An 11,451-nucleotide genomic window follows, 5' to 3' on the forward strand; every position below is an offset into this window, starting at 1 on the left:
ACCAACTCCTTATCTAGAAAATCAAAAAGCAAAATGAAATGTATGGGTGTTTAGATTGACGAAATGAAATCGCACCATCTTTTATCATGTCTTGACAAGACCATCCAAATGAGATTGTTCAGACTGTGTAAAAATTCAAAAGAGTTGGTAACGACTTCAGAGATTTTCTTACCAATAAAGGATCAAATCCTCATACCAACTCCTTATCTAGAAAATCAAAAAGGAAAATGAAATATATGAATTATGTTTACCATTTTCAAGGATTTAAAAAACCAACCCTAAGTTTGAATGCACAATCAACACAAGATTTTAAAATATAACCCTAGTTTTCAATGCACAATCAACAAAGACTTTTAATATAAATCCGTTTTCAATGAACAGTCAATATAATATTTTAAAATATAACCCTAATTTTCAATACACAATCAACGTAGAATTTTTAAAATAATCCCTAGTTTTCAATGAGCACTCAAAGTCCAATTTTAAAATATAATCCTGATGTTTAGATTGACGAAATCAGCTTACACCATCTTTTGTCATGTCTTGACAAGAACATCCAATCGAGATTGAATTCAGACTGCATAAAAATTCAAAAGAGTTGGTAACCACTGCAGAGATTTTCTTACAAGATTTGACAGATTTGGTCGACTAGAAATATTTTTTCATCCGTATGAACTACAAAGTCAATACGTACAGCTGCAACGCAAATAAAGATGGCCAATGTAAAGAAATTAATTAGTAGCATTCTTTTTTCCGTGGTTAGTTGAGACCTCCCGATCAGACAGCAACATATTAATCTTTTTAAATGGGGAAAGTCGTTATAAATCTATTTCAATCACCAAACATATATTTTTTATTTCAAGTGATCTATGGGAAGGTTCTACAAACACAGTGATAATTAGCAAAGTGCATTTGAAGTTCAGAAGCATAACAGATAAAGCTTTAAAAATATTATGGACTGTGGATATTAAATATTGTTAATAAGAAATGATATTTTTGTTAATAATTTTTTATTAAAGATCAGTTCATAAGCACTGGGGACGGTTGATATTTATGTCAACTATTTTTTATAAAGAAATCGAAGCTACTTGTATTTATAATTTTATAAATTATATTTCATAAATTAATAATTTTTATACATTTAATTTTATATTTAATTTTATTATTTTTTCTTCTATTTTAATGTTAATAAATATTTCTATACAATTATATGTATTTTAATTATTAGATAGTGTGACTTTTTCTTTACGTATCTTGAATGTTGAAAAATTTATGACTTCAAAATTGTCATTTAATATTTTACTAAATCTTCTTAATTTTTACAAAATTTTAAAGAAAACAAATATTTTTTATTCATTTGATAAATCAAAAATCTACACAGATTTTTAATTTTTAGAGAAAAACAATTAACTAAAATGATTTTCTTGTGGATAAAACATAAACTATTAGAATTGACTTTATCAAACAAAAATTTGCTACTAAATGACATTCTAATTTGATTGTTCTTTCTTTCACAATGATATATCATTAGAAAATTACAAGAATTTAATGAAACAATTTGATATTTAACATCTCCAAATAATTTGATAAAATATAAAAATATCAAGGTAATCATTGTTATAAATGATTGGCCTTTTAGGCTGAGATAATCAAAGGCCAGGAGCTTCGGTTGTTGCAAATGCCTTCACGTCTCCTCAAAAAAATATTTGGCATGTCCTCCTCACGAAAAGTTCCAACATAATGGCTACAGAAAAAATCTAAGAAAAATCAGAATCCTCCATCTGGAGCTGCGTCACATATAATCATCCTTTTAAAAATGAGAAAACAAGAAAAAAACATTGACCATTGACGAGAAAACAGTTTAAGAACAGCCCAGCAGAGATCATCTTCATTTCGGTCTTCCTATCCTTCCGAAATGGCCATCTCTTTACAGAAGCTCTTTATTGGCTATTGTGAGGATGTGAAGGGTCACTTGTTTGATTCTGACACTCGAGAGGTGTATTTTCATTATCATGTCTAGTTTGATGAGTCTTTCTCTCCGAAGAATTCTCCATCACATACCTCTCCCTCCCTCCTTTCCAATTCTTCTTCAAAGGATTTTTTACATCAAGAGGATGATGATGATGATGATGATGATGATATTGTAGATTTTATTCCTGATGGTGGTATTTATGATGGGATGGTATTGATCTTTTTTTTGACATCACTCTATCTCCTCCTCCTCCACCTACACCTAATCGACCTTTATTAACATATAATTCTTGATGATGTTGATCCCCTTGTTGGTGCTTCAAATTATAGATGTTTCACTTGTTCGCACACTTCATGTATCATACTTTTGAGTCATGCAGTTTCTACTAATCCTCAAAAACTTTTTTGATGCTTTGGGTGTTCCAAAATAGGATATTGCTATGATGGACGAGTATTATTCTTTGATGAAGAATAATACTTGGTATTTACTTCCTCTTCCTAAGGGAATAAAGTTGGTTTGGTGCAAGTGGGCGTATCATACCAAATTTGTAGTTGATGGTTTTATTGATAAGTATAAGGCTAGTCTCGTGGCTAAGGGATTTTCTCATGTCGATAGTATTGACTATTTTGAGATCTTTTCTCCTATATCCAAGATAGATTCCATTTGTCTTGTACTTTCTATTGTTGCATCTCATGGTTGATTAATGTATTAGATGAATGTTTTGAAGTTCTTTCCTTCATGGTGATCTTTAGGAGGAGATCTATATTGACCAACCGCCAAGCTTTGTGTAGTATTTTTCATTTGTATGTAGGCTACATCATTCATTGTATAGTCTCAAAGATACTCCAAGAGCTTGGTATGAGAATGTAGATAGTTTTTTGCTTGCTTGTAGATTCACTAGATGTCACTTCAATCCTACATTTTATATTCATAGGAATGAGGGGATCTTCTCATTCTTGTTCTATATGTGGATGACTTGATTCTCACTAGGAATTCTCTTGCCATGATTGAGGATTCAGAGTGATATTTGATGGAGTGTTTTGATATGACCGACCTTGGTTTGTTGCATTACTTCCTTGTTCTCCCACCAGACTTCTACTAGTATTTCTATCTTTCAACAAAAGTATGCTCTTGATTTGCTTGAAATATTTGGGATGGCTGATTGAAATCTAGCCCCTAGTCCTTTTTAGTCGAGTGTTGTGTTGTCTACCAGTTGTACTACTCCATCAATTGATGCTCACTTGTATCAACTGTAGGTTGGCAACCTTTTCTATTTGACACATAGTTGTCCTAATATTTCCTTTGTAGTTTGTCTTATCTCTCATTTATCTCAAGATCCTCATGAGAGCAATTTCAAGGAAGCCAAGCATATCTTGAGGTACATTCGGAGCACTACACAATTAAACATTAACTACACATCAGGTGCTATTGGGATTATGGGATTCATTGACTCAGATTGGGTTGGTGATGTTGATGATTGAAAGTCTAGTTCTAGTTTTATCTTTTGTCCTATTTTTGGTCCAGTTGCTTGGTCTTGAAAGAAGAAAACTACTATTACTTTATCATCAACTGAGGTTGAGTATCAAGGAGCAATTTTGGCTAGTTAGGAGGTTGATCATCCCACTACTCTATTGTTTGAATATCAAATTTCCATATATTTCTCACAACCGAGTGGAGAATTAGTGCACTAAGCATTTTGAGATCCACATGCACTTCATTTGGTAGCTCATTCAGGAAGGTTTTCTTTCCTTGGGTTTTTAGCCCATGGAGCAACAAGTTGTAGACATATTCACTAAACCTTTTGCATCTCCTTTCTATCTTTTATTGCAATTGATGTTGGGGTTGAAGAAAGTAGTCCTTGCGGGATCTTGAGGAGTCCTCGTTCCTTCCACTTTTTCCTTTTTAGCATTTGTTTGTTCTCTCTTTTGGAGAGGAGTTTTCTCCCATAGGTTTTTTCTCCTTTTCTCTATTTGTGAGAGATTTGAATTTTATTACATTTTTGTTGTACATGGATACCTAATATGGTAATGTGGTTGGGACCCATAATGCTTCTCATATTGCATTTCCATACATTGACTACACTTCTTGCATATTTCTCCCTAAGTTTCACATAAGGGGGTGTGTTGGTGTACACGTTTAGGTTGTACACAATTTCTTAATTTAACTTAGGAAATAGGTAACCTTGTAGATGCATTTTTGTATACTATCTATAAGGTTAGGTATATCATTTTTCATGCATGAGTAGTTATACCTAGTATTTTTTTCTTATTGGAACATTTGCCCTCATTTTTTGTACTCTGCTCTCCTAATTTCTACTTTATAAGCACAAGATGTGTACATTTGTAAACATCTCATTCTTATCAATGCATTTTGCATATTGACTAGTGAAATAGATTGTGGTTGCTTCTCATTTTTTTTGGTGGAGGTTTGTTATTTGGCTTGAAACATAAGCTCCTAGGTACATCAACATCAACATATTCCAAATAAACCTTCGAATGTATCAAATATTTATTAAATTTAATACATAATAAATAAATTTATTATTATGCTTCTAATATATAATTGTAAATAAGTTAGAATTGTGAATTAATACGTTATACTTAAAACTATGAACAAATTATTAACCATTCAAACTTATTTAGAAGGCACTACCACATAAATAATAGTACATCGACATGTATCATCTTCTAATAAGAGGTATAAACTATGAAGACAAAAAAAAGGATCAATGGTTCCACTCATTACAAAATGAATTCTAGTAGAGAACTTATCTGTCCCCACCAGCAAAGGGTCAAATCCTCATACCTTCTCCTTACCTAAGGAAATCCAAAATATAACCCTATTTTTCAATGCACAATCAACATGGATTTTTAAAATAAACCCTATTTTTCAATGAGCGATCAAAATTGAATTTTTAAATATAATCTTGATGTATAGATTAACAAAGTAAGATCACATCATCTTTTATTATGTCTTAACAAGACCACCCTATTGAGATTGAATTCAAACTATGTAAGAATTCCAAAGAATTGGTAAAAATTGCAAAGATTTTCTTACAAGATTAACAAATTTGGTCCAATAAGAAATATTTTTTCATCCACGTGAACAACAAAGTCAATAGAACTAGGTTAAAAAGCTATTAAATCTTGTCATAGAGTTTGAGGACAAATTGGAGTAGATTAACAAAGAAATATTCTGTAAAGTTGAACAAGCCCTAAGCACTATCATTGACATCACTAATGGTATATGAACAAATTTGTTATGGGCAAGGAGGCTTGAGAAGATAAGGATGAGGAAAGTAAAGACAAAACAAGGACAAATAGAGATGCTTGGGAGGAATACCTAGATTTTCTTATAGCCAACTAGAAACTCATTAGATGATTAGTTTCTTGGTGTTGTCGTTATTTTTATTGTTGTGTTTTCATTTTACTGATAGTTTTTCGCATGTGTGCGAGTTGGATTTTACAAACTTCTCTCTTGTTTTCATTATAGTTTGGGTTAGTCTATTTTGTTTAAGCTTTTCTTTATGACTCATAGTGAGGTATACTCAATTTATTTTTTTATTATTATCCTTTTGTTGGAGTAACTTAGAATCACAACCCCTCCTTGCTTACTTAACCGAGGACATTTCTAACAATTATACACAAAAAATATACAAGCATTCTCTTAATCATAGCTCCCTTGCCAAAATTTCAAATTTTCTCTTCCCACCCACATCATAATGCTACATAATATAGGTCATTAGTCTACTTATGCCTATAAACATCCGCATAATGTAGTAGAGATCTCTATAGACAAACAATGATAAAACTTTTTCTTGATATTTTTCAAGACTTGACAAACCAAAAGAAATTTAGGCATTCAACATCTTAAAAATAAAATATCAAAGCTTTATTAAAACTACTGAAAGATACACAATTAAATAGATTTTATTGATATGCTTCTAATACATATAATTGTAAATAAGTTTGAACTACAAATTAGTAGATTAGAATTACAACCAAGGACAACTTATTAATCATCCAAACTTATTTAGAAGGCATTACCACATAAAAGATAATATAGTGACATGTATCATCTTCTAGTAAGGGAGACATAAATTAGGAAGACACACATAATGGTTCCATTCATTGCAAAATCAATTTTTAGGAAAACCTCATACCAACTCCCCATTCGTACCAATAAAGGATCAAATCCTCCTACCAACTCCTTATCTAGAAAATCAAAAAGCAAAATGAAATGTATGGGTGTTTAGATTGACGAAATGAAATCACACCATCTTTTATCGTGTCTTGACAAGACCATCCAAACGAGATTGTTCAGACTGCGTAAAAATTCAAAAGAGTTGGTAAAGACTTCAAAGATTTTCTTACCAATAAAGGATCAAATCCTCGTACCAACTCCTTATCTAGAAAATCAAAAAGGAAAATGAAATGTATGAATTATGTTTACCATTTTCAAGGATTTAAAAAAACAACCTTAAGTTTGAATGCACAATCAACAAAAGATTTTAAAATATAACCCTAGTTTTCAATGCACAATCAACAAATACTTTTAAAATAAACCCGTTTTCAATGAGCAGTGAATGTAGGATTTTAAAATATAACCCTAAATTTCAATACACAATCAACCCATAAGATTTTAAAGTATAACCCTAATTTTCAATTCACAATCAATGTAGAATTTTTAAAATAAACCCTAGTTTTCAATGAGCAGTCAAAGTCCGATTTTAAAATATGATCCTGATATTTAGATTGACGAAATGAAGTCACCATCTTTTGTCATGTCTTGACAAGACCACCCAATCGAGATTGTTCAGACTGCGTAAAAATTCAAGAGAGTTGGTAACGAGCTCAGAGATTTTCTTACAAGATTTGACAGATTTGGTCGACTAAAACATATTTTTTCATCCGCATGAACTACAAAGTCAATACGTACAGCTGCAACGCAAAAAAAGATAGCCACTGTAAATAAATTAATTAGTAGAATTCCTTTTTCCGTGGTTAGTTGAGTCCTCCCGATCAGACAGCAACATATTAATCTTTTTAAATGGGGAAAGTCGTTATAAATCTATTTCAATCACCTAACATATATTTTTTATTTCAAGCGATCTATGGGAAGGTTCTACAAACACAGTGATAATTAGGCAAAGTGCATTTGAAGTTCAGAAGCATAACAGATAAAGCTTTAAAAATATTCAATATTATGGACTGTGGAAATTAAATATTCTTAATAAGAAATGATATTTTTGTTAATAATTTTTTTAGTAAAGATCACTTCATAAGCATGGGGGACGGTTGATATTTATGTCAACTATTTTTTACAAAGAAATCGAAGCTATTTGTATTTATAATTTTATAAATTATATTTCATAAATTAATAATTGTTATACATTTAATTTTATATTTATTTTTATTTATTTTTCTTCTATTTTAATGTTAATAAATATTTATATAAATATGTCTATACAATTATATGTATTTTAATTATTAGATAGTGTGACTTTTTCTTTATGTATCTTGAAAGTTGAAAAATTTTATGACTTCAAAATTGTCATTTAATATTTTACTAAATCTTCTTAATTTTTACAAAATTTTAAAGAAAACAAATATTTTTTATTCATTTGATAAATTAAAATTCTACACAAATTTTTAATCTTTAGAGAAAAACAATTAACTAAAATGGTTTTCTTATGGATGAGACATAGACTATTAGCATTGACTTTGTCAAAACAAAATTTGCTACTAAATGACATTCTAATTTGATTATTCTTTCTTTCACAATGATATATCATAAAAAAATTACAAGACTTTATGAAACAATATTATTTAATAAATTTAATATTTAAAATCTCCAAATAATTTGATAAAATATAAAAATATCAAGATAATCATTGTTATAAATGATTGGCCTTTTAGGCTGAGATAATCAAAGGCCGGGAGCTTCGGTTGTTGCAAATGCCTTCACGTCTCCTCAAAAAAATATTCGGCATGTCCTCCTCACGAAAAGTTCCAACATAATGGCTACAGAAAAAATCTAAGAAAAATCGGAATCCTCCATCTGGAGCTGCGTCACATATAATCATCTTTTAAAAAATGAGAAAACAAGAAAAAAAACATTGACCATTGACGAGAAAACAGTTTAAGAACAGCCCAGCAGAGATCATCTTCATTTCAGTCTTCCTATCCTTCCCAGATGGCCATCTCTTTACAGAAGCTCTTTATAGCTATCGTTTCAATTTTTCTTGTCTTCTTCCCCTCCCCACACCCTAAACTTTGCCACGGGTTAATGACCAACAAATGTATTCCCCAAGAATCTGAAGCTCTTCTTAGCTTCAAAGCATCCTTCAATGATTCCCAAGGCTATTTCAGTTCGTGGGTAAATGGAACAGACTGTTGCAGCATGTGGAAAGGCATATCCTGCAACAATCAAGACAACCACGTTGTATCTCTCGATGTAAGTCCTTCGGGTTTCATTGAAGGTGTGATATCTGAGAGCTTGTGCCAACTTCGTTTTCTCACATCACTGAGGATAATAGGAGTACAAGGTACTAGCATTCTTCCTCCTTGTTTGGGAACTCTCTCTTATATTGAGACTTTACGTTTATATCTAAATGACTTTGGTGGGATGATTCCCCCTTTCATTTGTTTCCTCACCCGGCTTAAAGCTCTTATTCTTTTTAGCAATAATTTCAGTGGCAACATACCTATTTGTTTAGGCAATCTTTCTTCTTTAACTACCCTTTCCATTGCTTCCAACCAACTTAGTGGAAGCATACCAGCTTCCCTGGGTGATTTTTCTTCATTAATTGGCCTTGACCTTAGTATCAACAAACTGAGTGGAAGCATACCAGCTTCTCTTGGTAATATTTCTTCTTTAACTTACCTTGTCCTTGATAACAACCAACTTAATGGAAGCATACCAGCTTCTTTGGGTAACAATTCTTCTATTGAGATTCTTGCCCTTAATCACAACAAACTCAGTGGTAGCATACCAACTTCTCTTGGAAGTCTCTCAATGTTGAGTGATTTAGATCTTCGAAACAATCAACTGAGTGGTACCATTCCAGCTTCCTTGGGCAATTTGTCTTCCCTTGAATATTTCCGTATTAAAAATAACCAACTATTTGGAACCATTCCCCCTTCATTTGCTCATCTTTCCTCCCTATATGAATTCGATTGTAGTGGCAATGGTTTCAACGAAACCATATCTTCTTCTTCACTTCCATCTTCTTTAGTTAATTTAGTCCTAGCGCCAAGCCATTACCAGTTGATTTCAGAAACTTTCTTTCACAATCTCACGAGGCTAAAGTTTTTGCATTTATCTGATTGTGTGTTAAATATTAGCACAACTTGGATTCCACCCTTTAAACTAGATCAGTTATCTTTGGTCATGTATGATTGATGGTGAATTTCCAACTTGGATTTCGACACAATCTTCACTCTTTTTATTGGAATTAGTTAACGCTGGTCTTGTAGGAGAAATCCCTTCTTGGCTATGGAAAACTAGTCCTCTATTGCGATTTCTGAATCTTTCAGGAAATCGTTTGAATGGAAGCCTATTATCAAATACTTCAATACAAATGCAATTGGAAATGCTAGATGTGTCTAAAAATGCATTGAGTGGGAGCATGCCATCATTGTGGTCTCCTAGCATAAGACATTTGCTACTTAATGATAATTTGTTTACTGGCAATATTCCTCCAAGTTTGGGTAGATTATCTCAACTTGAGCTATTAAATCTCGCAAACAATAACTTAACTGGGCCAATCCCTGTGAGCTTGTCCAATTGTTCTCTCCTTATTGTGTTAAATTTGGGGAATAACAGTTTGGAGGGAAGCTTACCACATGAGCTCAATAAGCTAACTGAATTATATTCATTAGTTGTTCATAGTAATAACTTCAATGGATCATTCCTTCCAACAATAGAAAATTGTTCAAAACTTCAAGTTCTTGATATTGGAAACAATTTATTTGGAGGTGAAATACCAAGATTACTCAAAAATCTTTTAGAGCTAAGAGTATTGGTCATGAAGGAGAACAATTTTATAGGGAATATTCCTCTAGAGATAGGCCAATTGTTGAACCTCCAAATCTTGCTCCTTTCTTCCAATCACATCTCAGGTGCAATTCCACACACAATTGCATCATTGCAAGCAATGGCAATAAAAAACCAAGATGGTTTTATCCTTTCCACATCCAAACTATCCAATGCAGTATTATATCAAGATGGACTAGATATGACTTTAAAAGGAACGGTTGAGCATTATCCATATATTCTTTCCACTCTCACATGCATAGATCTCTCAAACAATGAATTGGAGGGAGAAGTTTCTTCTAATTTTGGGAATTTGAAGGGGTTGATGCTTCTAAATCTTTCAATGAACAATTTGAATGGAACCATTCCAAAAAGCTTAGGAGAAATAAGACAACTAGAGTCATTAGACCTTTCAAGAAATTATTTTTCAGGACAAATCCCAGCAGAGCTTGAATCTTTAAGCTATTTGGGTTCATTGAATTTATCGAACAACAATCTTTCAGGGAGTATACCACAGGGAACACATATGACCAGCACATTTGAAGAATCCTCTTATTCAGGGAATCCTTATTTGTGGGGGTGTCCCCTACCCAAAAATTGTTCTTGGCCACAATTTGCTCCTACTCTTGACCCTCCAATATCAATAAAAAAAGAGAATAAAAGCATTGAATATACATGGTATAAAATATCACTTGGATTGTCATATGGGGCAGCTTTTGGAGGGATAATGTCATTGATCTCGATAAAAGTTAGCTGGAGGAGGAAATACTTTGATAAAGTTGATGCAATCCTAAAGATTTTATTTCCATGGATGAAGAATTTGAGACTATGAGGAGATTCAACTAAAATTCAAAGAAATATTAGAGGTAAATAATTATTTTTGTTCTTTGAAGTGTTTATCATTATTTGAAATATTATAATGCTAGAATTGAAAAGGAAATTTGTACCTTATATTCTGAAAAAAAAATTATCTATCAATTATAGGTTGTCCATAGTACCTTTTAAATTATATAATTGTTTCATTATTATGTAACTTTATATACAGGAATATATTTCTCCAAGGGATGGTTTCTTGCTAGGCCAGCCTCACTGAAGACATGTTGTTGTTGGTTGCATCACTCAACCTATTATGAGTGTATTGCTTGTGTTGAATAAAGATTGTATATATGTTTTTTTATTTCTCTAATCTATTATGCATGGTTTTAGGAATAACCTACTTGTAATAGAAAGTTTCTATACTTTTATGAAGAATGGAAATATTTCAATTCTTTTAAAATTCATCATTTTGTTTAGATATGTGAAACCAAGAATATTGGTGAAACACTTTATGTACCACAAAAAATCTAGTTCTAAGCAAACATTGAAGTGTAAATAATATGTAAATGTTAATGGTTTTTTGTTCATGGAAAGTGTGAAATATTTTTCTTCTTCATTCAACATTA

The 11,451-nt window shown here is 31.7% G+C and overlaps 1 protein-coding gene across 1 annotated transcript; it reads left to right on the forward strand.

The window, feature by feature from the left end:
• Positions 1–8,112: 8,112 nt before the first annotated feature.
• Positions 8,113–11,240, forward strand: LOC131052398 (receptor-like protein 47). The gene is given in 3 exon segments (XM_057987052.2): positions 8,113–9,361; positions 9,363–10,875; positions 11,055–11,240. Coding segments are annotated over 2 exon segments (2,580 nt in total). The 5' UTR covers positions 8,113–8,260; the 3' UTR covers positions 10,842–10,875; positions 11,055–11,240.
• Positions 11,241–11,451: the final 211 nt, after the last annotated feature.

The sequence above is a fragment of the Cryptomeria japonica genome, chromosome 9, assembly GCF_030272615.1.
Source record: "Cryptomeria japonica chromosome 9, Sugi_1.0, whole genome shotgun sequence".
Classification (NCBI taxonomy): Eukaryota; Viridiplantae; Streptophyta; class Pinopsida; order Cupressales; family Cupressaceae; genus Cryptomeria; species Cryptomeria japonica.